Below are 27,467 nucleotides of genomic sequence, written 5' to 3'. Positions count from 1 at the left end.
TTGCTCATGATACATGTTCTAGCATATACATCTAGCATGTGTTCTAGCAGATGAAATCAGGAAGTGATTATAAACCTACAATGAACACCTTTATGGTATTTTCCAATAAAATGGTCACGGAATAGTTCATATATTTTTCCCTTTATTTTGCATTATTGTACATGTCCAAATGTCTTCACATGCCGCTGCTAATACGTCTGTTTTGTTAGCCAGTAGAATGAGCAGCCACACACATGCCAAGGTCACCATGTCCGAGGTCAAACATCACATTTTTTAGGAAGGTCTGGATTGCTGTTTGTGATCCAAAACTAATGATCAAACCTCAGTGCCTGACTTCACTAATGTTGTGGTAGCCGCATGCAGTCAAATCCCCACAAAATATTCCAATATCTATTATAAACCATTCCCAGAAAAATAGTGGTTGAAGCATGTCAACTCCTATTAATACTCTTAATTTCAGAAGAAACACAGAATGAGCCAGTGCCTATATGCTTGTGTACATAAATACATATAGAAATTAAAGAACTAACATTTTCTTATATTTTACTTACTCTTCATTCATACTTTGTCTGTAACCATTTATCGAGTTCAGGGGCGCGGCAGGTTGGGTTCACTGGGCACATGGCAGGAACTCCAGTCCTTCACAGGGTGGCACACACTCACACCTATGGACAATTTTAAGTAGATAATCCACCTACCAATGTGTTTTTTGGACCATAGGAAGAAACCGGAGCTCCCAGTGGAAATCCACGAGGTCATGGAGAGAACACACCAAACTCCTCACAGGACCCTGGAGCTGTGTGACAGTGACACTAACTGCTGAGCCACCATACCCCCTACTTAATATTCATCACAATTTAAACGTATCCTAACATGAATAGATGGGATGAAGATGAAGCAAATGTTATCATGTAAATGATATATGGAAAAGAGCTGTGATCACAAATAGAGAGCAGTTTTTCATACCTTAGTTATTGATGCTAATATGGCCCTGGTGTTAATTCTCTTAATTATCTGACAAACCTCATTTATCTGGCGGCACTCGTAATCAGTTTGCAGGATGGTGAGTGGCTCTAAAGTTATTAAAACCTTGTAACAGCAGATTGTTGAAATGAAGGCTAAAGGAATGACCATTTCATTTGTCACAAGAAGTTGGTCACTACAAGAGAGTGATTTCTAGAATACTTAAGCAATGTCTCTAATATATTCCAGTCCCCCAGGAACAATGTCAAACCAGAGCAGTGTGAGAAACTAATGCCTTGCAGTCATAGGTGTGCTAAAGTAAATCAGAGCATGGGCCTCCACACTTCCTACTAATTTTTTAAATTTGTGATTATCAAAGATTTATTTGTATGACTAAGATTATTATTCTCTACTTGTGGCCACAGCTATTTTTTCTTTCAAATTTCACATGTAAATTTATATTATATTGGTATACAGAATATTTTTAAATGACGAAATATGCTTCATCTATATCCCTTCTATTCATGTTAGGATAACTTTACGTTAAGGTGAGCAGTGACTTCAAAATGTAGGAAAATGTATGTTGTGCATATGCACAAACTTAGTTTGTCAGCCATGTAACATGGTGCCTGCCCAAAAAGTTATTGCACTATTCAAATAATAATAAAAAGAGGCCACTGTTTCTCCCCCATAACGCTTAAATCCAGGTCAACATGAACAACAGCATGGCTATTATCATGCAGACACATGCACTGGGGACGATGCAGATGTGTATCTGCATTGTCTAGTAGACACATCCCAAAAATTCCTTCCACTGACATGTCAGCATTGGAGTTCTGGTCTGGGGTCTCTGATGTTAGGGCAGCCTCCTACGCTCAGCACAGAGTCCAGCCAATCACCGCCCTCCACATGGGCGAGGGAAATGCAGTCTGAATTCATAATGAGTCACAGTGCCAATTTGGACAACATTCTCTTTGAACATACTGATCCTATTCATGATGTTTCAAGGATCATTATTAGGTCCAGCAACAGTGGTCTGACTTCAAAAACCTCTATGAATACAACCACAGTTCCCAGAGTAATAAGGGGGAGGCAAATGCACAAACTCAATTCAAACCTAGTTTAAAAGTTGTGATTCTGGCCTTGCTTTGCCTGCTTTTGTTGTTGTGGGTCTGACACACAGGCAGATGCTGAAAATGGTTGGATTTGCTTTTCGAAGCTGCCGAGTAGAGATAATGATGAGAAAATAAATGGCCAACGTATCACATGTTGGTTTTATAAACAGATGTTGAGATAGATGAGAGATAGTATATTGGTTTTAAATTTGCTTCTCCTGGACACACATGAAACAAGCATTTATCATCATTACATTATATACACCACCAGTGACAACATCACTTCATTTATACTTTTTAAAATCAGTGCTTTACATGTCTCTCTGCTTAGCAGCACATACTGAGGCAGAGGCTGAAATGGCTGTCCTCCTCTGTCACTTGTTCAAGGTTTGAGTCCCAACTTTTTAGCCCATTGCTTTTTACTGAGGTGTGCCAAATGCACCTGCGCCTGCAAATCAGGGAAAAACTGACAGTTCAGTGTCTTGCCATGAGGCCTTTTTTTACTAATTTGTATTGTTTTTTTTTTTTTTGGTCCAAGACTGACCCAGGTCTCTTTCTCTCTACTCCACTTTCCAGATGGCGATTTTGCCGTCACGTTTAGCAGAACCGCTGAGAACATAACGGTCTTCGGCTGAGCACAGTGATTGAACACGGTCTGTGTGTGCCTGCAGTTCCTTCTGCACACTGCAGCTGTCTGAGTCCAGTATGAATATCTTCCCACTCACACCACTTGGCCCAGGGCCACTGCAGTGACTTCCAACCCATATCTACGATTTAAAAAAAATGGGGAAAAATATCACTGAAATATAATCATGTAGTAGACACCTATATTATTACTAAATTAATTTAGTTTTATGATAAACATTAACTTTGTATGTTTACAGTAACGGACTGAGCTTCATCAATTGCTATACAGTTACTTGTTATACAGTTACAATTGATATACAGTCACTGACTATATATCATCTCTGTCCAATGAAATAATATCTTTATAGGAGAAGGGAAAAAACCTTAACTTCTATGAAAGTCAGTGTAAAAAGAACATTTCCAAGTGAATTTCTATTGGTTCATTCAACATGAACTTTTCACATGCTGTTGCTGTGTTCGAATGATGTAGTAAACTAAAAATTGAGATATATATATATATATATATATTTTTTTTTTTTTACCATTCTCAACACATATTAATGTCATGATATGTGGATCACTGCCTTTTAATCTGAGCGTATCAAGCCCAATGTTCTTCATGGGCTTTAAACAATGTACACACATATTCACAGTTTTATTTAACATATTTTTAGGTGTACAGTCATAGACCACAGCTTATTTCTTCCATGCACAATATAAGCAGTGCAAGACCTTTGTTCTATGGCCATTTTCCAGCCCAGAGGTTACCATTGAGAAGAGAAACCTGAAAGCTTAATAAACTGCTTGTACAGATGTACAGAGCTTTACAGGTGCTCAAGCCTCAAGTCAAAGTAATCCCAATGTAACTAGCACTCACACTAGTGGTCAGAAAAATCACATTAAATAGATATAAAAAGTGTATAATAACACAATTGTGCATGATGCACCAAAATGTATCTAGGTGGTTGTGGTCTTACACTAGTTACTTTCCATTGAAGTATGGCCTCGAAGGAGGCTAATAAACTGGCCAATTATGGTTCACATTTGGCAGCTCATATTCACCATAATACTCCAAAATCCTCATATGAGGGATGTGCTTCTCATTCATACCTGGTCCTTGACCTTAATCATGCATGTGACTTCACTGCATTCTGGGAGTGTGACCCGGTTGGATGGTGTACTCAGGTCAGTTAAAGCCCACACACACAGGTCCCCTGATGCTGAGAAGCCGGTCCAAATCTCTCCTCTCTAACACAATGAGATATGATTAATGCAGGAATGTGACAAACACAAGACACTTTGGGAACCTTCATCTGAAACATACAAGCGTTGCTATTCTAGTCAGTCTTTGAACCCCTCGTCTATAGCACAGTTTAATAGCTGTGATGAAGGGCATATCGCTAATGATCGAAGGGAAGAGAGATTATAAAGCATGTGTACTGGTATTCTGTGCATGTTCGATTTTGTTGATCCACTGAAAAACTGTGGTTTACGACGAACAGTAGTTGTGGGATTGCGAGGGATGTACAAAGTGCAAATCATCGGTATGTGAATGAAAGTAGAAGCCATTTAGGGTGATATAGTCCTGTATTTCTACATAATGTATGTGCTTTTCAATGTACTTAAGTATCAAAAATAAATGTAAGTAGTGTAAGTAGCTAAAGGTTGATTGTTATGTTTTACCATTAATTCACCAAAATTATTATTACATATAAAATCACAGAAAACATAAATTTACTGAGCAGTCCGGACAGCAATTTAAATCTTTATATTAGCATTGTGAGGATTTTTTAACTCTCACTTCCAGTCACCAAAACTGTAAAGGAATATGAGAATATGGGGTTTCCTTTTTCTTTTCTCTACAAAACAGTTCACACTTAAGCCACTCTCAACCATTTTGATTACAACTTAGAAGAAACTGAATTGCCTTTTAATCTGCATTTAATGGGTACCTCTCAATGGAATTGTCTATTCAGTAAATGGGTTTTACATCAGGTGGTTTACTAATAATTACATACAACAATCAGACACAAGCAAGTGTAAGGATCTGAGCAAATTTGGTCTATGAATGGACACTGAGTGAACCAGCGACAGGGTCATAAGGGCCCAAGGCTGATTGATGTGGGAGGCAGCAAATGGTTCAGCATGGACTCACAGCCCCATACACAGCCTGCGGTTCTAGCAACTTTCTATCACAACATTTTCAGCAGTTTCGTCAGTGGTTCGTCAGCAGTTTTTGTCCCCTTGTGCAGTAATGAACCTTGGGTGCAAATTATACTGTTGATGGATAACAGGTTGTTCTTCCATGGACTGCTTTTTTAGGTACTAACCGCTGAATACCAGGTACACCCCCAAGACCTGCTATTCTGGAGATGCCCTTGTCAAAGTGATGTATATGCTTACCCATGTTTCCTTCTTCCAACACATCAACTTCAACAACTGACTGTTCACTTGCTGCTTAATATACTACCTCAACAGGAGCCACTGTACTGAGATAATCAGCGTCATTCACTTCTCTGGGGATTTTAATATTGTAGTTGATCATTGTATAAAAATCTAAAAATGGAGAATGTATTAGTCCATTTGTAAAGACAAGACAGACCTCTTCTAATAGCAGGAAGCTATTGAACGTAGTGTTTATGCTCATTCCTGTCTCAGGTAGAAAGAGCTTACGCTGAAGCACGCCGTTCTTCTTCACTTCCATAATACAGTCTCTAGCACCTAATCGTACACAACAAAAAGAAAAGCACAGGTTATATTAAACATTGCTTCTGTTACCCAGAAACATCACCAAAAAAATAAATAAATAAAAATTGCACAGCATACTGTATATAGAACATAAGCCATAGTAGATACGTATGGGACTTACCACACCACAATATTCCGTTATAAATCTGAATAAACATCAGTCCGTCACAATCCAATTGAAAATGTTTCTTCACCTTCAGAGTGAGAACATCCCAAACCAGCACAAACCCATCAGCACTACAGGAGTACACCTGGGAATGGCTTAAAAACAAATAAATTAATAACCACCTGACATTTCAGTCACTTATTTATCTGATAATGTATTAAGCCCAACTGACAATTTTTGGAAAAATATCTCATGCAATGCTGCCCCCTGCTGAAGGCTGGCTAGACACACAACAAATTTCTGGCAAGTACATATGTAGCATAGATAAAAATAATTTTATCTTTATTATATAAAATCAGAGCAGGAATATAAAATCCTCAATTAAACATATGAAAGTAAATTGCACATTTTGTTAAGAGTTTCACTAATGGACAAATAAATATGGACCGTTATGGAACCATGTATGTGGAACCATGTATAATATGGAACTCCCATTCACAGTTTTCATACTTTTTTTTAATCTCCTGTTACCATTATAGACTAAACTTTTGGTTGTTTTTAGGACAGTGTTGGATATGTACATAATTTACATTTTAGTAAAACTACTCAAGTATGTTTGTTCAGCTAAAATGTTTATCCTAATTTAATGTGAGTTTAAGTTTGTCAGTGATTATATATCTGGTTGTTTTAACCATCAAGCAGATCTCATTCATTCATTCATTCATTCATTCATTCATTCATTATCTGTAACCGCTTATCCAGTTCAGGGTCGTGGTGGGTCCAGAGCCTACCTGGAATCATTGGGCGCAAGGCGGGAATACACCCTGGAGGGGCACCAGTCCTTCACAGGGCAACACACACACACACACACCCCCACACCTACGATACTTTTGAGTTGCCAATCCACCTACGTGTGTTTTTGGGCTGCAGCAGATCTCATGCAGGAGACAAATAATCAGAAACAAAATTTTAATCATGCCCAAAATAATTACAAACAGTAATTTAAGCCATGTGTTCAAGGCAAATCCGCTGCATCAGTCACCTGAATTTGCGACTCTTCTCTTCCAGAGCAAAGTCCATGACTCCAGTTCGATGCTCTGTCAGCTGCTTTTGACAGGTCATGCTACAGGTGTTGATGATGTAAATCACAGAATCCTGAGAGCCAACCCACACCTGCTCCTGGTCCACTCCCAGCATGCAATTCTGACCAAAAACAAACAAACAAAAAAAACAAAAACAGAATTATGCACAATTCTGCTCAGTTTACAAAAGCACTCATCCTCAGATATACGTAGCTCAGCGCACCTCTCTATCCTCTCCACCAGGGGGCAATGTGCATACTTCGTTAAGTTTATGGTGGGAGGGAGGATCATGTGATAAAATCTGAGCTTGTGATGTAAGTCGGCAAAGAGCTCTTTAACTAGTCAGAACATGCCACAACAACAGTTAACCATCAGTTTGTCTGAAGAAAAAAGAATAAAAACTGAAATCTGTATCTTGAACCTTGATTTAACAAATGGACAAAACGTTTTCAGTAATTATTTTTATTCTATTTGTTAAATATAATCAAATTTACAAATTATTGCCTGCAAAACACACACACACACAAAATGTGGGCCACATCAACTTTTCTTTTAATTGTACTTTTTAATCATTTAGGAAATGAAGATACTAATACTGAAAAAAGACTTGAGCTGCTCAGCAGTCTGTGGTTGCTGTTTTATGATTCTCCTCTTAATAATGCATTTACATTTACGACATTTAGCAGACGCTCTTATCTGCTCTTAACACACGTTATAGCCATTTTCACATATTATTGCCCTTTCACACAGCCAGAGAATTTCTGCGTCAGACGTTCTCTGAACTGATATGGGGTGACACCTGTGCAGAGCATGCCGGAGGTATGGCATGAATTTACTCAATATAATCCAAATATTATCTAGATCATATACTGAGGGGCTGGCAGAATAAAGTCTTGTTAATGTCTGGTAGAACTATTACAGACATTTGTGTTCATACATACAGCACTCCACATCAACGCTACCTTCAGATGTTTGCAGGTTACCCATGCCGTGTGTATTGATGTAACCCCCATGCTGTCACAGAAGCTGTTCTTTGCATTTTTCATTGGTTAATGGATGGTCTTTTTAATCCCAAAACCAAGATGAACCCGTAGCTGTGTCCATCATGGTAGCCTGACCGTTTCCAAACACCACCACCTGAGAGCTCAATGGTCACATATATTCAGCAGCAGTTCCCACTCACTGTGATCTCTCCCCTTCTCCCTGAATATTTTCATGATATTATAAAGTGTAGCTGATGAACTAAACTCTTTGCAATCTTTTGCTGAGAATCATTGCCTTTGAACTGACTGACACCTCTCACGAAGTTTGGCACAAGTAGTGAACCATGACTGATCCTATCCTTGCTTGCAAAGTCTGAGCCTTTGGTCACTGCTCTTTGTACATTTTCATTTGTACATTTGTACATGTTAATAGTGTTATATATATATATATATATATATATATATATATATATATATATATATATATATATATATATATATATATATATATATATATATATATATATATATGTATGTTAATAATTCTTCAGAACAATGTGACGTGAAATGTCTTATTTTAAGACTATAAATCTTATTTTATAGTCTGATTTTGCCCGTCCCAACTTTTTGGGAGTGTTGCAGGCATCAGATTCTAAATTTGTTAATAATAATAATTACAAAAACAATCAAATTGATCAGAGAACACATTAGAATTAACTTCTTTGAACATCCATCCATCATCTGTAACCGCTTATCCAATTTTAGGGTCACGGGGGGGGGGGGGGTCCAGAGCCTACCTGGAATAATTGGGCGCAAGGCGGGAATACACCCTGTAGGGGGCGCCAGTCCTTCACAGGGCAACACAGATACACACACATTCACTCACACACACACACCTACGGACACTTTTGAGTCACCAATCCACCTACCAACGTGTTTTTGGACTGTGGGAGGAAACTGGAGCACCCGGAGGAAACCCACGCAGACATGGGGAGAACACTGTCTGCAATAATGTTTACACTAATTGTCGAAAGTACACAAGTTGTCAAGTTATTGTTTTTTTCCTGGTTCTCTCACCAGTGGTTTAGATCCTACTTGAATGCAGTTCGGTTGCATCAACCAGGTGGCAGCGTCAAACACTACAACTGTCCCATGACTGAGAGCACACCAAAGCTTAGGAGTCCCGTCCAGATCACACTCTGAGAAAAGTAACTGACCTACAGTGAGAGAAAATTGTAACTGTAATAAGAATGCATTATCATTGTTTAAAATCATCTATTATATTTTAATGGGTTTCTTAATAGATTTATATTGTGTACACAAGCTACACAAAATGCTGCGGGAAAGACATAACTTGATGTGAAAGTGTGGTCTTGTTCAGAATAACAGTGATTCAGCTGATAGAAGCTGATGTGTGATTTTGTTACAGAGTTCATGTTTTTCAGGAAATCTGGGCTGAGTAAGTCCTGTTGTGTTCAGAACAAAACATTCTGGTCAGATCCCTTCAGTGCCTCTCTTATTTCTGCTTAGCTGTATCACTAGTGCTAATTTATTAATGGCATGCTATTTTCTGTAATGTAATAATGTGAAATACAAATACAGCCTAAATACAGCAACAGAAGTGAGCAGGCAGGATGTCTTGGGATCTAAAGGATTTATTTTGAAAACTGTAGTCTATATCTGTGTTATTCACAGAAATGGCATACTCATAAAATGGCACACCAAATGATTTAAACTCACTTTTTAAACATAAGATTTATACCAGAGCACATAAACCAAAGGGAATTAATCACCATAGAATACTATAGAATATCCATAATGAAACAATGAATTCAGACCTGGTGTGTACAGCAGGACATCTACAGTCTGTGGTGAGGTCATACATAAAGATGGGTTTATCCTGTGCTTGAGAGCTTCCACTGTGGGTTTAGGGACCACTGTTGGCACTGAGGTAAAAAAAAAAAAAAACATACACACACACACACACACATATATATATAAATGAATTAAATATGATGTATATAAGTGAATGTCCGTGTGCATGATAATACACCTACCCTCATTCTTCATTTTATGAAAGTAGGCCAGTTTGTTAGCTGCCAGTATGGCCAAAGAAGATTGTAGACAGCCCACAACTGCATCCATGAGCAGAACATTATTCAAAGCCTGTTGCATGTGCTGAGGATCCTAAACAACATACAATGCATTTCCAACCTTCAGAACAAACATCAAACTTCTGGTAACCAATAAAAGACAATGGCCTTTCCTGTATTACCAAATATTTTGCTTTCTTGTCATTGTTTTAGTACATTTTCCACACCAGGAAAGTTGGCAGATCTGTGAGGAAGCAGCAGGGTGTGTGTTATATTTGCTGATGGTTTTACTGTGGAAAATTAATGGGATGCTGCAGTGCTCATGTGGCAATGGAAACATCCTGTTTTTTTATGTCTACAAACCTCTCGGGCTAAAACAGCATATCCACACATCTCCAATAGGAAACACACTGCTGCTGACTGGTTTTATTAACAATTCTCTGTTAGGGTTTGGTACGTACTTCAAAGGGAAATTTCTAGGGCACAGAGATGGATACATTTTAAATCACCCATACTACTCAAACAAAAGATGTTATAAAGGAAGAACAAGAAACAGAACTGACGGATCATTCACATTACAGATCTTATTGTACAATAAAATCAATGGAAAGCACCACATCCATCAAACCTAGTGCTGCAAACAATGATTTTGAAGCTGTAACTTTGAGGTAAAAATAACACGTAGTGTTATTTAGAATAAAAACCTCCAACTCTGACTCTATATAGATAACTTTGGGCACCTCGTGTGATGATCCACAGCTTCCTATAATTGCAATTCAAGTTGTTTGTCCACAACTGATCATCTGTGTGCACAATAGGTGTAAATTAAAGTATCTGAATTCATTGTTTAGAAGGGTTATCTGAATATGTATGAACGTGTCTCTGTTCTGTTTTCTGACACAAATGTAAAAAAAAAAAAAAAACAGTGTTAAGGCAACATAAATTCATAAAGTAAGATGAGCAAAGGCCTTATCTACCTTGTGGTCATCAGCCATTCGCCTGCCTGCCCACATCTCTTTGACCATCAGGCTCCAAAGGTCACACTCAGACTTCAGATTGGCCTCAAAAATCTCTTTCCTCAGACTGCTTTTGATCTTCAGAGAGGGGATTCGCAACAGCAGGAACTGAGCTGTAGAGATCTTCACCTCCTATTGGGACAATCAAACTCATCGTCAGCTCTAATTTGTCAGTTATCAGTGCAAATCAGGTTCAGTGTATTTCTTCTATATTTCACTGTACTCCTCTACAGAGAAGGGATTCATTGAATTAAGTCATTTTTTGTCATCTGCCATAGAAACCTGTATAGCCTTTAGACTAGCTTTAGATATGGGATTTTATTTTGTGACTGCAGTTGTGACTGCTTTATCCTGATCAGGAAGAAACACAACCTAGACATGGCACCAGTCCATCACAGGGCATCACACACACTGTCGTTTATTTACTCACACCTATGGACAGTTCACTTTCCAACATGTGTATTTGTCGACTGTGAGGGAAAGTGGAATGTCACTATTTTAAGGAAAAAAATAAAATTTTTCCTGATTTGAACACATTGGCTTTTTACACTGTATGAAGCTTTCAGACTAGAGGGGCCAACAGAAATGGTACAGTAACATCATTAAACATGACAATACACTGATATTTAACTAGGTTCTCATCTTTTGTAAGTTAAAATTTTAAAAATACATGTAAATAAACACTGTAAATATTCATGTGTTTATTTACAGTGCATCATCAAGTTCATTCATTCATTGTCTGTAACCGCTTATCCAGTTCAGGGTCACAGTGGGTCCGGAGCCTACCCGGAATTATTGGGCGCAAGGCTGGAACACACCCTGGAGGGGGTGCCAGTCTTTCACAGGGCCACACACACACACCTACGGACACCAACGGACACTTTTTCGAGTCGTCAAACCACCTACCAACGTGTGTTTTTGGACTTTTGGAGGAAACCAACGTGGACATGGTGAGAACACACAAACTCCTCACAGACAGTCACCCAGAGTGGGACTTGAACCCACAACCTCCAGGTCCCTGGAGCTGTGTGACTGCGACACTACCTGCTGCACCACCGTGCCGCCCGAACATCTAGTTAAAATTAAAAAAAAAAAATGACTGAACAAACCTCAATGTCTCTAAATTTGCTGATTTCTACATATCCTGGTCTGCCCTCAGTCAGCAGGAATAGCCTCTTCTGTGTCATAGCAATCTTTCCCACACCATTATTAGTCTTCACAGAGCTGGAGAGTTTGTACACGCACTCATTATTGTCCAGATGCTCAATGACTTCAGAAGGCAGGTGAACATCTTGAGCTTCTGCCTCTGTCTCCTTCCAGAATGTGTAAAACACTTTGAACCTCTCTGGGTCTACCATCTTCTGCTGACCTGAAAAGGAGTAAGACAAAGGACCCTGTAGGTGTTTGTGTTGCATAACTTTACTACCTGTAGTAGTGTAGGAACCACTGATACTTCACACAACACTGGGGAGGAGCAAACATACACAAGCTTGCACAGCAGACTTCTTAACCATTTCTCTTGGTGCACTGTGTGTCCTCTTTCAGATGAGGTTTTGTCACAGCTCTTTTGACAGTAAAAACGAAACAGGAGAATGAGTCTGAGACAGAGGATGCAGTTGAGGAGGACACTGACTGTGAGGTATCCTCCTCCCCAATGAGCATGAAACCTTTAGTGTCAGCCTCTGGCAGACATATTAATTCTCAAACATGGAAGTTCATTGTGGTCCCTCTCTCCACTTAAACAACAGGGTAGACTTAGTGCTGCTAATGTCTCTGAAATGGTTCTAGGACCCATCAGATACTTTGTCAACCATTAGTTATTGCTTTAGCTGGACCCATCAGATTGCGAGGTTTGTTTAACCAGTCAGAGCACTGATCTGTTGCTGTTCTTTTGCAAAAAGAAACATGAACTAGCATTGTTACTTACCCGACTCTCCATTGTATCTCTGGCTGGACGCGCCATGACAGAGATTTGGAGGTGTTTACTAACAGCACGCCAAAGCTGAGTGATAACAACAAATCAATGTTCAGATTGGTCAAACAAACCTCGCGATCTGAGTGGTCCAGCTAAAGCTTTCCTATTGATCCATCAATTGGCCGTCAAAACAGGGTCAAAAGTCTGCAACTACAAAATCAGATTCACACAAGCATCAGAGAAGGTGAGTGTGTGGATTTTTTCCACATTGTCACATTTAAAACCTCAAAAATGTTTGCTCTTGCACATTTTAAGCCATTTGAGAGGTACAGATTCACACATACATGACATTTGATTTACAAATGCAAATCTTTTCTACACATTTAAAAATTATTTCTATACATTACAAATATTTGTTTACACATTTGTGAATTTAAATTATTATTGTTGTTGTTGTTTTAAATTTGAGCATTCCAATACATTTGTGGATTTGAATTTTACGTGTATGTAGTTGCTCAAACGCAGTTACAAATTCCATTACATCTGTGAGTATTATTTTACAAACTCAAAATCTTTTTGACCATTTTTTGACTCCATAATAAAATACTTGGCAACCAGTGTTGTTTAACACTACATTTTCTTGAACTTAAAATTACTGGTGTCAAACTGACATCAAGGATAAAAGATGTATTTGAAGGTAAAAAAGGTTGAAACAAGTCAAATGCATTGTCAAACACTGTGTTGCACAGACAGACAGATTCAAGTCTTTAGCTTCACAAGAAACATGTTTAAACATGCAGAAGCAGTCCTTAAATGTTTCCTTTCTGCTCAAGGCATATTTCAGACTCGTACAAGGAGGATCTTAGTTTAAAGCTTCAGATAAGACTTCAAGATGCCCAGAGTGAGTTATCATCTACAGGGTGAATCCACTCTGTTTGATGTTGACGCACCTCTTTAGAGCCTACATTGTATAAAACTTTAACAGTCCTTTGCTTCATTGGGCATTCTGATCAGGAGTGTTTGTGTGGAGAATCTGTGTGAAAAAGGCTTATGGCAAAGCCCCTTAATGTGACAAAAATCTGAAATATTTGAATGTAGTTGTATTTGTAGGTTTAAATTAATGGCATAACATGTTTATGCAAGAATTCCTTCTTTAATTAGTCAATTAATAAATGTTATCAAATATGAATGTATAGATATCTTATTATGACTGTGTATTAAAAAGTATACATTTCAGAAATGTTACTCAAGTGTGATTACACACATGGGTCGGGTGAGGTGCCATGGCTGAATGTTTTTTTCTGTCGATCCTGGAAACTGAACTGGTGACCCTTTGGTCTCAAGCTTGCTTCTGTAACCTTATTGCTATCCGAGATTGCTTCCAAATCACAACAACTCGCCATATTCTTCTCAAATGAACCATTTGGATTATTATGCACCCTTATAATGAAAAGAAAGTGAACTGTTCCCCCATGTAAGTTCTGAAAGCGTTGAAAATGTGCAAAGATACTTTCCTAGCGCTCCTGACTTTCCCACGCTGAATGAGATGTAATAAGGAAAGTGGCAATTAGTGCTACGGTGAAATTAAACCAAAAAAGTCATGAAGGTGCAAGAAACCTGAGAGACGCCTACCATCAGCGAGGGCTTCAAACAGTCTGTGGATAGTGGCTGTATCTCTGACAATGCCAGACTCCTGAATGCACTTCACAAACTTCTCCAGGTGCATGGAGGTTTTGGGAAGCTCAAACTTCTTCACGTGGTCATCTGTCACCAGCTCATTCTTCTCCTCGCTCTTCAGCTTAGAGAGGAGCCGTTTGAGTTCAGGACGCTTCTCTGCCTGCACTCTTTCCTCCTTCTGTAGCGAATCCACTAGTGTCTGGACCAAGTCCCCAGGGAACAGCTCAACATCCGTTCTGTACAAGTTCTGAAAATCACTGAGGGCTTCCAAACGCTTGGAATTCAAGGTGCTGACAAGACCTCGGAGGTAGTAGTACCTGGCTAGTAGATAAGAGTCACCAGCAGGGAGAGAAACCATGGCTTTCCCGAGCTGGTGGATTACCTCACCATAGTAGTGGTGGACATAGTTGTACACCAAAGGTGGAGGGAAGTCTGGCAGTTTAAAGATTTTCACAGGCTTGGCTGGGATATTCAGACCTGCTGAGAAGAGTGACAAAACATCCTACATAAGCTCTTAGTTATGAGATTTATTTATTGGGAGAGATTAATTCATATAATGAACTGTTCAGGTGGATTTTTAAAAATTATTTGAATTGAGTTATTTGAATACTTTTTAAAATGGATAATAAATATGTTTATAAAAGTTGATACAATATTCGGTTTTTAATAATAAAAACAACAGCAATAATAATAATAATAATAATAATAATAATAATAATAGGCATCATCATCATTTCCAATACCTCTTCATCCCTTACAATTAAAAAGTTCAATTCTGAAATATTTTGCCTAATTGAGCTCTGTTTTGATTGGTTGTCTTGCATTGTGCTTTATTCAAAAAACAGCACAAGCTGAAACACTCCTTAGAACTTGAGTGTGTATGTGTATACTAATCGTGTAGTCATGTTTTATATCATAAAAAAATTATTCTTATTGGGTCATTTGGGAGCTGTTTCTATATACAGAGTGTACAGAAATAGGAGCCTACATTTGAAAGTTCATAAATTCTCTATTTACAAATCAAAATGTTTTTTTTTTTTCATAATACAGACCATTTGATGCAATAAAATGATTAAATAATGCTTTGTAATACCAATGATGTCTCAGTGTGTCCCTCTTCCCTACAAAATAATTCAAATAGTTTCCAAAACTAAAAATAAAGACGAATCCTTATACTCTTGTACAAAGCAAAGCACTGAGAGAAGTCATGTAAACTTAATCTAAACCAAACCAAACAAACATAATAATCTGTAGATAAACTGATGCTGTGAGATGGAAAATGAAAATCTCTTACAGACAGCTGGAATGGCTTGTGTTTTGGTGAGTGAGGCGTGTCTGGGGACGCTCAGCTGTTTCTCCTCCCCCAGGTTGGGCATACTCCTGCCTAGCCGTTTACTCAGACGATTCTCTGGGATGCTGCACTTCCGAGCCATCTCCTGCATGGTCAGCCTCCGGGGATTTTCAACTCCAGTTTTTCTGCAGTACACATCTTTTATTACTTTATTACAAAGTAATGCTGTTTTGGTAGTTTTGGTTGTGCTAATGAAACTTAGCTTGACTCATTACATAAACTATTAACACCACAAAAAACACCTAGAGACTTTGGGCTCTTTCTAGACTTTTTGAAAGGCAAATGGTCTGAAACAGGTGTGCTCACTTCTGGGCCTCTGATCGAGTGCTCAGCTCCATTCGTGTGAAGGCATCCGTCTTTCTGCTCAAACGTTCTTTCAAGAAGGTATGGAAAATGTGTGATTCCAAAACCTGTCATACAGAAGTCAATCGACCCATCAGTCATGAGAATCTGCAGGCCACAGACTAGACATTTCATCAGAAACTCACCTTTTTATAAAATGGCTGGTCTTCAGCTTCTCTGGTTTTCAGGAACTCCTCAGTATTGAAAACCCTGTGCTCATAATTGAGGTGATCACTGACATCCCTGAGATTGGAAATAGGTACATTTACTTACAGACAGAGAAGTACTGAAAGAAGTACCCTGACAAAAATAAACTCACATGAGACAAAGAATCAAATCAAATCACTTTTGCATCTCTTAATGAACCAGTTTATTCTTGAAGAACCAATTCCCACCACGTGGAGGTGGCCACAATTGTTCTTAAAAGAGCAATCAGTCATTCTACCACGGAAATTAGCAAAAACATTTATGAAAGTGGTGATTTAGCATTTTTGCATCTTTTCTATGAGATAAAAATCTCATTGGATAAAAAATCTAACTGCTTTGTAGACCATGTATGAACATGTCTATGCTCCATAGTGCCGTGTCTGCACATGGAGACAGCCATTCTGAGGAATGATGTATCAGTAGAATGGCTGTTTCATAACACAAAGGAGAATCACAGGAGCTTTTAGTTATATAGACAGAATATAGTGCACTTTCTACAGTGATTCAGAACTCTCACTAATACTTTCTGATAAATTCCAACAGACCTGAAGATATTCACAATGAACTCCAAAGTGATTTTCTCTATCTCCCAGTTAAGGTTCTGCTGCCACTTTCTCCTCTGCATGCGCAGTTCATTGATGTCCAAGGAGACTCCCTGGTGAACTGCCTCTATGTCATAGTGCAGCTGAAGGCCACTGGTTCTGCTCACAAAACAAACAGAAGCATGCATCAGAGTAATTTCATAATAATTTCTAATTAAGTAATTAAGAATAAAAACCTGAGACACATTAAGCCAGTTACTGCTTCTTTTCAAACTGTTACCAAATATCCATGGATTGTTCAACAAGCTTGGAGAAAAATCCATTAAATCATCTGCTAGATACCCTCACTCTATCTAGGTTGTATACACATTATAATTTATTAATAATTATTTATAACACAGATCAAAAAAGAGTAACAGTGATGTTATTTGCCAAATAGTGAACCCCATCGACACTCATAAACTTTAGATCTTGCAAAATACTGACCAAACTTTGTCTTCTCCATAAGTCGACATTAAGTCTGTCACCTTCAGCACATAATTGTTAATAAGTTTGACCAATTAACCATGAATAGAATGATAATGTTATACTTTACCTTGACATTTTAGGTATCAGACAAAAAAAAATAAATAACTGTTGCTTTTTCTCTGTGTTAAAAATGAATCTTAATCACATTCAAGGTGTTTAAAACCTAATTAATAACATAGTTAACATAGTTAATAGATTTTTAAAATATTTATAAACTTTTATAAGTGTAGTCTTATTTTAAAGTGGTACCACAAAACATTCATTCATTCATTCATTCATTATCTGGAACCCTTATCCAGTTCAGGGTCGCGGTGGGTCCATTCCACCTGGAATCATTGGGCACAAGGCGGGAATACACTCTGGAGGGGGCCCCAGTCCTTCACAGGGCAACACAGACACACACACATTCACTCACACACTCACACCTACGGACACTTTTGAGTCACCAATCCACCTACCAACGTGTTTTTGGACTGTGGGAGGAAACCGGAGCACCCGGAGGAAACACACGCAGATAACGCGCCACCGTGCCTCCCACACCACAAAACATGTACTTACCTTATTACTTAACTGTTTACTTGATTTTTCCAGACGATCCAGATACAATGCCTGTAGTCTAAATTTAATATCACCCTGATCTATGTGGATGGATTCAAAATTATTCTTACCGTCTCTTAAAACATAAGGCAGCTGCATGGGGGGCTTCTGGTATGTCAACAAAGTCAGAGGTGATGGTCCCTTCATCCGCATTGACCAAAATTAAGTCATCTGTCTCCTGTTTCGGTGGAACAAAAAGTCCATTGTAATAGCATAATACATTGAGGTGGCACAGTGTTGCAACAAGGTTTGAGCCTTGCTCCATGTGACTGTCTGAGGGTAGTTTAAAGTGCAGCTAGAGTTATAAACTATGTGACCACTCACTGTCCACTCTGTTAGATACGCCTATCTTATCGGTCCACCTTGTAGATGTAAAGTCAGAGACAGTAGTCCATCTGTTGCTGCACAGTTTGTATTGGTTGTCCTCTAGTCCTTGGCTGGATATTTTTGGTTGGTGGATTATTCTAAGTCAAGCAGTGACAGTGAGTGCTTTAAAATCTCCAGCAGCACTGCTGTGTCTGTTCCACCCGTACCAGTACCAGAAATGAGAATAAGAACGTATGCAGAACAGCAGATGGAATACAGTCTGTAATTGTAGAAATACAAAGTGGTTCTGTATGGTCAGTGGAGCTGATAAAATGGACAACGAGTTCCTGATCTGGTGATCACTAAGTTTATATTTTATAATTATGTAACACAGTAGTTATTTCTATTAAGAGTTATTTCTAAATCACAATCCATACACAGATGATAGCTTGAATCAATCTGAAACAACAATGGGAAATGGATAGTTCCTCATACAGCCTGTGTAATAACTATGAAAAGAGAAGTTTCCAGTTAAAAGTCAGGCAAATAATTAACGAATCAGTGTGAATACTAGAGAAGGGCAATGTGGTATAAGTGTTATAGTTTATGTTAAAAGTTTTACAATGCATGCTTCCGTCTTTGGCATTTGGCATTGTAAATGAACACATATTATAACCATTTTCCACAAGCTAACACAGTTCTCTGGAGCCTTAATGAAACATGCTCTGACGTGCTTTGAAAATATACCACAAGGATCAAACAACACAGCACTGTTCTCCCCGTTTAAACAGCCCTGTTCAGGATGAGTGGTTTCAGCCCCTGTTCCTTTAAGTGAGAATCAGCCACCCATGAGGTGCCCAGAGAGGAGGAGAGGGCAGAAGCTCTGGTTTTTAGTCATTTTCACTCTGTCCTCTTTCTTTGCTGTTTTTGTTTTCCCCAGGTTTAATCGCGACCCTCGTTTCCCTGTTTTGCTTCATTCAGCCTTGCTGTTTCAGACTTAGGAAGACCATTTCTTTCATAGTATGGCCCCTTTAAGACAGGAGCCCAGTAGTGTCACACTGTAATCTATGGTCTAAAACTAGTAGGACAAAAATATAATTAGTTAAACATTCCACATACTATGAACTATATCAAATTATATAAATCCATTTAGGTTCTTGCTAGCTCCTCGCATTACTGGAATTTCAGGATATAGTTGGGCCAGTGGGGGCACAGGGTCATTTTAATTAAACACACATTCTTACTTTATTGAGGACATACTGAGGACAACCATGATTTTCCTCAGAAAACATTATAGTGACCTAATTTTTTTTTACCGTAGCAACTTCTTGGATGTGGCTGATGTGGCAGCCCATAAGGAAAGCGGTGGGTGCCATGAGGAAGTCCAGCATCTGGCGAGAGAGGGTGGGCACTAGAGGGTGCTGCCAGTGTAGGGGATGGATATACAGCATGAAGCACTCTGCTATCATTGTCAGTCTGGCCCAGTCAGAGGAGAAGAACACCAGGCGCTGCTCCGTCAGGATACAGGTCATTATCTAAGGGCATGGAAACTCTTATTTTTTATTTTAAATGGTATATTCTACACTTTTAATTTTGAAACCTTTAATATCCTAAAGTACATTCCTAACAATTCTATAGCATAGGTTTCCAGTTTTCACTATTATGAGCCAGTGCGGCTTGCACAGCAATGTTACGCCTCAGTTATGAGCATGACCATGATATTTGATGTGGTCTGTCACGGCTGTGATGTCTGACCTGCAGCAATATTCTGGGTCTGAAGCACAGGAATGGGAGGTGCAGGTCCAGGTCAATGACAGGACGATCTTTTTCCTCTCTGGCCGGAAGCACAATTGTCAGAGGTCGCAAGGTGAACATCTGACAGGAAACGCAGAGAAAATGTAAATTTCATTCAGCAATTTAAATTCAGTAATTTAAAATATCTTCCATTAACTAAATGAAGGCTTGTGTTCCACGACCACTTTCAAATATTCAAATAAACCACCCACCACATGTAGTGGCCCAGGGGGTGGAATGGGCACCAGAGCCAGCTTGGCTGAAAACTCTTTCACTCGTTCTTCCATGTCTGCTATGCGGCAGGATTTCAGCTGCCCCAGCAGGCTGTAGACGACAAGGAAGCAGATATTAACACTGATATTAAAAAGGAAATTACATGCATCTATTAAAACTGGGTGGGCTGGTCAGACATTTGCCATGATGCTTTTCTCTGTTTGTTCTCTTTACCATTATGATCATGTCACTCTTGCACATCAATGTAATCTCAAATAATTTTAAAAAGAGAAAAAATAAACAGCCACAATAATAAAAAGTGTATTCACTAAATGCCAAAAGAAGCTTACCATGACAAGCAGTCCTTCAGAGCAGTGTAGTAGGGATGTTTGGATATGACGCAAACTCCGTATGCTGTGTAAAGTCGAGGATGTTTGTAGTTATTGCAATTCTGGTGCAGCACCCCTTCCTGGGATAGCTGATTTATAAAAAATAATAATAAATTAAACATTCTGATGTAATTAATCTGTGTAATTATGTGGCACATTAAGCATCCATGAATAAACAAATAGGCAAAGAGAAAGCAAATCTATGCTAGACTGCTTTATGCATTCCTTTAACTAACATTTTAATTAGAGCTGAAAAAAAATTATATATATATATATATATATATGTGTGTGTGTGTGTGTGTGTGTGTGTGTGTCTGTGTGTGTGATATAGAGACATCCCTGTGCATTTTGACCATTCTCCCCTCATTATGTAAATGTCCTAGACACAAATATTCAGGCAGTAGCTTTTTATTATAGCATTTTGAATAGCATTATTACTTACAGCTAAACCTGCTATAAAATTCATTAGAATATATTTAATAATATATTTTAATTGGTCGGCACGGTGGCGCAGCAGGTAGTGGCACAGTCACACAGGGACCTGGAAGTTGTGAGTTGACTGTCTGTGAGGAGTTAGGTGTGTTCTCCCTGTGTCCTGCTCCTGTTTCCTCCCACCATCCAAAAAACATACTTCGGTAGGTGGATTTGGCGACTCAAAAGTGTCTGTAGGTGTGAGTGTGTGTGTGTGTCTCCCTGTGAAGGACTGGCACCCTCTCTTCATATATTTTATTACTGGACAAATACTGTGGCTGTAGATGAAATGTCTTTGAACAGGTCTTGTATGTACTGCAGTATAGATGCTCTGCAGCCTGTAAGTACAGCTTAGTGAATTGCTGAAGTGTCTAACCTGTATGGATCTGTAATACTGAACAACTACTCCATGAGTCTTGTTTCCAAAGACATCAGTGAGAACCAGGAAGTGAAAATGGTCCTCATTCTGCTCCTTGGATACCTGAAGCCCTCCTGGTTTAACAGAAAAACAGGTGATTGAAATATAGCCTTCAAACAACAGTAATATAACAAGACATTGCCCAGTGCACACCACATTTATCAACTGCTAAAAGGGCTCACACTAAGCAAATATTTAGAAAATGTTTTAAAGGTAAAGGTGCCACCAGAGGGTTCTGTAGAGCAATGCTATAGTACACCCACATTGGTTTCCATAAAGAACCTTTCATTGGAATGTTCTTTAAAGATCAATTCAAATGTGATGTGTTTCTGTGAAGATCCTGCTCCACCAAATAGTAGACACTATTTAGCAGTGAACACACACATTCACACTAGTGATTTGGGCAGTGAACACAAACACCCGGAGAAGCGGGCAGCTATCCTCGGCACCCAGGGAGCATCTTTGGTGTTAGGTGCCTCTTCTCAAAGACACCTCAGCCATGGATGTTATTGCCAATCACTGGGATCAAACCAGCAACCTTCCGGTACCAAGCCCAGTGCAAAGACTGTATTTCATGTTTCTCAGTTTATGTGTGGAAGATCACTTTGTATTGTGGGTTGTGCTGCATTCAATTGCCTTGAGCAGATTTATATGATGATTGCTAGTGTGTTCTTGTTGTAGTTCTATCAGAGTTCTATCACAACTCTGAGATGGAAATCCTAGGTACTCAGTGCTGAATGAATACTGCAGGCCTGACCTAGTGACTCATAACAGCAGTATTCCTGGTCGAGTTTCACAATCCTTGCTGAGGACAACTTGGACAGAGTCCCCCTCCTCGTCCTGAGCCGTCGAAGTGTTTTCCAGAACCTCTTTGAGGCCGCCTGGAAGTCATTCTCCATGGCTTCTCCAAACTCCTCCTATGCTCTGGACAACTGCCACAGCTACAGCCTTTTTCGCCTGCTCGTACCCATCCGCAGAATCGGAAGTTCCCAGAGCCAGCCAAGTCCGAAAAGCCTCCTTCTTCCGCTTGACAGCTTCCCTCACCCCCAGTGTCCACCAACGGGTTCTTGGGTTGCCACCATAACAGGCACCGACAAGCTTTTGACCACAGCTATATGCAGCAGCTTCCACGATGGAAGTCCGGAACAGGGTCCATTCAGACTCCATAACCCCTACCTCCTCCGGAACATGTGAGAAGTTCTCTCTGCCAGCTTTTCCCAGCACACCCTCACTATACATTTGGGCTTAGCAGGTCTGTCCGGCAGCTTTCCCCGCCATCGGATCCAAATCACCACCAGATGGTGATCGGTTGACAACTCAACCCCTCTCTTTACCCGAGTGTCCAAAACATACGGCCTCAGGTCAGAAGACACGGCCACAAAGTCGATCACTAACCTTTGGCCCAGGGTGCTCTGGTACCAAGTACACTTATGAGCAATTTTATGTTTGAACATGGTGTTCGTTATGGACAAACCATGACTAGCACAGAAGTCTAACAACATCACACCGCTCGGGTTCAGATCAGGCAGGCCATTCCTCCCAATCACTCCTCTCCAAGTTTCCCAGTCATTGCCAATGTGAGCATTGGAGTCCCCCAGCAAAACAACAGAATCTGTGCATGGAATCCCCTCTAGCACTCCACTCACTACCTCCAAGAAGCCAGAATACTCTGAGCTGCTGTTCGGTGCATACGCACACACAACAGTCAACATTTTTCTCTCTGCAAGCCAGAGGCGCATTGAGGCAACCTGTTGTTTACTGGGACAAACTCCAGCTGTACAGCTGCCAGCCAGGAATTTGTGAGTATCCCCACACCCGCCGGGTGCCTCTCACGCTGTGCAACTCCTGAGAGGAGAGAGACCAACCCCTATCGAGGAGTTTGGTTCCAGAGCCCACACTGTGCGTAGAGGTGAGCCCAACTATATCTAGCTGGTATCTCTCAACCTCACACACCAGCTCTGGCTCTTTCTCCCCAGTGCAGTTACGTTCCACGTACCAAGAACCAGTTTCCGCTGACAAGTTCCACAACGTCTGGGGCCCCTTTGCCCCCGCTCTGTGCCTGATGGGCATTGCACCGCACCCTTACTCTGGACCTTGCGGGTGGTGAGCCCACATGATCCTCAAACACTGCCATTTTGGGTCGAGCCCGGCCGGGACATGAAGGCTGCCTGACCACCAGGCGCTCGCCGTCGGACACTACCCCAGGCCTGGCTCCAGGGGTAGGTCCAGGTATCCCTCTCCTGGGCAGGGTACACTGAGTTCTAATGGCTGTACTCATAGGGATGATTCTTGGATCATGTTTGTCTGGATCTTCACTCCAGAAATGTTCGTCATGGTAGATCCTACTAGTAGCTAACAGCTCCTGCCTAAATAGCCCTGGAGGTCATGAGACCACACAAACCTTTCTGCCATGACAAGGCCATGATCCAGGAAGGGACTCTTTAAGTTAAAATGACATTTTCACAGTGTAAAGAACAGCTATTGTGTTCAAAGGATGTAGAAAAAGGAAAACTACAGAACACAATCTATGCATTTAGCATAGCTCTAACTTTTGTAGTACAGTTGTACCTGGAAAACACAGCTGAGGCAGGGCTACCAGGTCCAGATCTTTGGGCACAGACATGTCCTCTGTGGAGCCCTCACTAGTCGTTATGTTTCCAGGGGCAACCACCGCCCTCTCGCTCTTCTTCTTGATGAAAGAGCGTCTCCGTTGGCCTCGGCTGCAGCTTCCTATGCCATGCTCAGTGATTTTCTCCTTTGTCACAAATGGAGGGGCGTGAACCTGTAGGACCTCTGGATCCAGCAGAGGAAGAAAAAGCCCATTCTCCTGCTGCTGAGACTGAGAAAAACAGCACAAGCTGAACAGGCTCACACAAGCAATCAGTCTCTCTCACATCAGTGATAAACAGCAATCAGTGACCTTGTAGATCTGATCACGGATGCTACTGTCTGTGTGCATAACAATTTCATGCACACACACACTCCGTAGTTCATTTGCAGAGCGTAGTCCATCTGTTGGTTTGCCCCCTTTTGCCCTGTACTACAATGATCAGCATCTCCATCATTCTCTGTGCTTCAGTGGCACTCACGTTATGGTGATGTGTTAGTGTCAATTGCACTGATATGAGTGGATCAGACACAGCAGTGCTGCTGGAGTAACTGAAAACCGCAGTGTCACTGCTGGACTGAGAATACTCCACCAACAGCATTTTGTGGACAGTGCCCAGTGACCACTGATTAAGGACCAGGAGATGGTCAACACACACCGTGCAGTAATAGATCAGCTCTTGTCTCTCAGATATTTTTATTCACAACTTTAGTATGAAATATTCAGAATGCCAGATCTGTTTATAATATACTGTAAAACTCAAATATAATTTGGCTTGTATTTCTGGATTAGCACACTCAGAATTCTTGAGTCTAAATTTCAGAGCTGAATGCAATATAAGAACAGGCAGTTACGCAGGTTTATAAAAAGTTTTAGAATCATCCTCCAGATGATCACCTATATTTTAACGATATCAGTGTGATTTAACAAACTGGTCTTCATTTTTACCTTCATTTTTAAGCATCAGTGTGATATACAGGGCTTTTTTAATGAAATCAGAATGACTCACAGGAGTAATTACTGCACTTACAGTGTATACGTGATTTGAAATGCTTACCTCATACACCTGCTTTAGCTTGTCATTTGAGGCTCCAACAACAACACATGCTTCCAGTAAACCAGAGACTAGGTGTTCGGCCATTGAAGCTCAGTGCAATGTCTCCTCTACATAAAATCCTGACGATCTGTAACTCTCATCAGTTACTTCCTAAAGTTTCAGGGATGTTGATCTTGGCTGTGCAGAGGATGCTGTTCAAAAGGTGCCTATCAAAAGAAAATTTGAAAGAAAATACAAAGAAGTGAATTTTCATGTCAATAAACATACATATTGCATAAGGTTGCTTTGTTTTTTGGTAAATAAAGACCTTATGTTGTTTTACTGTAATTTATTGTAAAGGTGTGTAGAAAAAATAAATATTAACAGATGAATGCGTTCATATTTTGAAAGATTTAAAGGGGAATTCCACACCATTTATACAATTTCTGCATATTCCCACCATTATGATTAACCAGTCATTCACTTTCTTAGACATTATTTGCTCAAACCTTACATTCTGATTTATTTTGTTCTGTGATTTTAATAGTGGGGGGCACATGAGGAATGTGTTGGCTTTTGAATTCTCACTATTTTACCAGAATCAATATTTCATATAAAATCTCACTAGACACCTGTAGGCTACTTTTTGGATTGTAAACATTTTCTTTGAATTGCAGACACAAACATCCAGTTATAAACGGTCTGAGTCAGCAAGTTTCTCTAAAACAGAGCACTTTACATCAGTGACTGTATTTACTTTTATTGTAATGACTGAACTATTCAAAAATGATCATTTTTAGTCCTACAGTTATGCCTGTCACACCGTACATGCCCTCAATACGGTCCATTGTGTTTACTGCTGTTTTTGTCCACATAACAAAGACTCACCAGTATTTTAGCCTACCACTCTGTCCTGTTCTCTGGTTTTCACTGATCTCTCTGTTCTGGGGCTGTTATATGGATTTGTCTGATAACAGAGGGTTTATTTTATGTTTTTATTTTGGATATTTAAACATGTTTTATGTTCCAATATCAATGTCTGAATATTCTTAATAAGCTTTGCTAAAAGTTCAATCTACTTTAAAGGGGTGTAAAAGCATTATTATTCTATTATATTATCTGTATTTCAGTGGCATAAATTTGCCATAAAATGACAATACCATTTATTGCAATTATTTCTGTGACAATATATTGACTACAAATATATGGACAGGACTGCTCACGGTCACATTTGTTGTAGCTGGAAGCATAACTTACGGAATGCTTTCTTGCTCCAGCTTATAGAAACCCATCTTTACATGTTAAGGCCTGCAGAGCAAGCAACTCAAACTGAAACCAACCCTGAAGAAACTTTCACAGCAAAGTCTAGAGCTAGATCTAAAAACAGTATAAAAACTTAGAGGCTATTGACTGCAGTTGCATCTGACTGACTGTATGTCTTCCAGGTGATTAAAGGAAAGGGGACAGAATATATTGGGTAATATTCTACAGACCTCCGAGATAAAAGTGAGTGTGTGTGTGTATGTGTGAAATCACTGGGAGTTCCTGCTCTAAATTAGACTTGTGTGTTGTAAGCTTGGAGAAAAAAACACTCAATATGAACAGTATGAACGTAGAAACACAAATGGAAATCAGAATCTTGGAGGAAGAAGATATAACAAATACCAACAAAATGATGACACTAATCTTTACAACAGAAGATCCCTGTAAAGCCAGAGAACACAAGCGATAAAGGTTAGACTTTCCCGTGACCAGTTATGGCTCATTATAAGCTACCAGCCTTCACAACAATGCGACGTATTTATTAAAGACTTACATTTTATAAAGAATTATAGATCTGGAGGATTACTTAGCACACAGTTAACCTCTTAATCTCATTATTCGCCATGTTACAGTACACACATTATCTACACAGTAGAGGTTCTCACCTGGAGTACTGGCGCGTGACAGAAATATGACTTTGCTCACATAAATATTTACTCTTAAAAGTACTGTGGAGAAAGCTCACAATGAGTTCTATGCTTACACCATTCTGTATATTGCAATGAATTCCAACGGCAATAATAAACATAAACCTACCTGCGGATGGACATTTTTTGCGGTAGGGTCTGAGCCCTGAGAAAGCTTACCTTAACTCCATAAACGACTAGCAGTGATAAGGCTAGATTAAGCGAACTGAACCGATCCGATTCTTCTGAACAACGGTGATCCATGCCGATTCTTTTGAACAGCTTCGGTGTACCGAGCCGATTCTTTTGACCAGTTACCGTTGAACAGCAAAGTGGTCCAGAGGAGGTCGTTAAACGCGTTTAGTTTTTAAACATATATATAGTTCATACA

At 39.6% G+C, this 27,467-nt stretch overlaps 1 protein-coding gene across 6 annotated transcripts; it reads right to left on the bottom strand.

Moving 5' to 3' along the window:
• Positions 1-1,721: 1,721 nt before the first annotated feature.
• On the bottom strand, positions 1,722-27,381 carry dennd3b (DENN/MADD domain containing 3b). 6 transcript variants are annotated; one of them, XM_066683271.1, is made up of 25 exons: positions 27,257-27,381; positions 25,149-25,354; positions 24,052-24,322; positions 21,442-21,557; positions 20,556-20,683; positions 20,205-20,316; positions 19,954-20,073; positions 19,515-19,733; positions 17,964-18,070; positions 16,771-16,926; positions 16,165-16,261; positions 15,983-16,086; positions 15,620-15,801; positions 14,281-14,805; positions 11,843-12,102; positions 10,695-10,865; positions 9,682-9,811; positions 9,463-9,570; positions 8,702-8,841; positions 6,602-6,762; positions 5,575-5,714; positions 5,308-5,426; positions 3,816-3,953; positions 2,623-2,845; positions 1,722-2,526 (listed from the first exon to the last, which is right to left on the bottom strand). In XM_066683271.1, the coding sequence occupies exons 2-24, from the start codon at positions 25,230-25,232 to the stop codon at positions 2,639-2,641; spliced, it is 3,795 nt and encodes a 1,264-aa protein (XP_066539368.1). In that variant the 5' UTR covers positions 25,233-25,354; positions 27,257-27,381; the 3' UTR covers positions 1,722-2,526; positions 2,623-2,638. The 6 variants fall into 6 exon arrangements, 5 of the variants coding, with proteins under 5 accessions (XP_066539368.1, XP_066539366.1, XP_066539369.1 ...); XM_066683269.1 differs by having other exon boundaries at positions 1,722-2,845; XM_066683272.1 differs by having other exon boundaries at positions 1,722-2,845; positions 14,281-14,802.
• Positions 27,382-27,467: the final 86 nt, after the last annotated feature.

The sequence above is a fragment of the Hoplias malabaricus genome, chromosome 10 (assembly GCF_029633855.1).
Source record: "Hoplias malabaricus isolate fHopMal1 chromosome 10, fHopMal1.hap1, whole genome shotgun sequence".
In the NCBI taxonomy this organism is placed as follows: domain Eukaryota; kingdom Metazoa; phylum Chordata; class Actinopteri; order Characiformes; family Erythrinidae; genus Hoplias; species Hoplias malabaricus.
The sequence above is the reverse complement of the archived record's forward strand: the minus strand, read 5'-3'. Positions and strand labels throughout refer to the sequence as shown.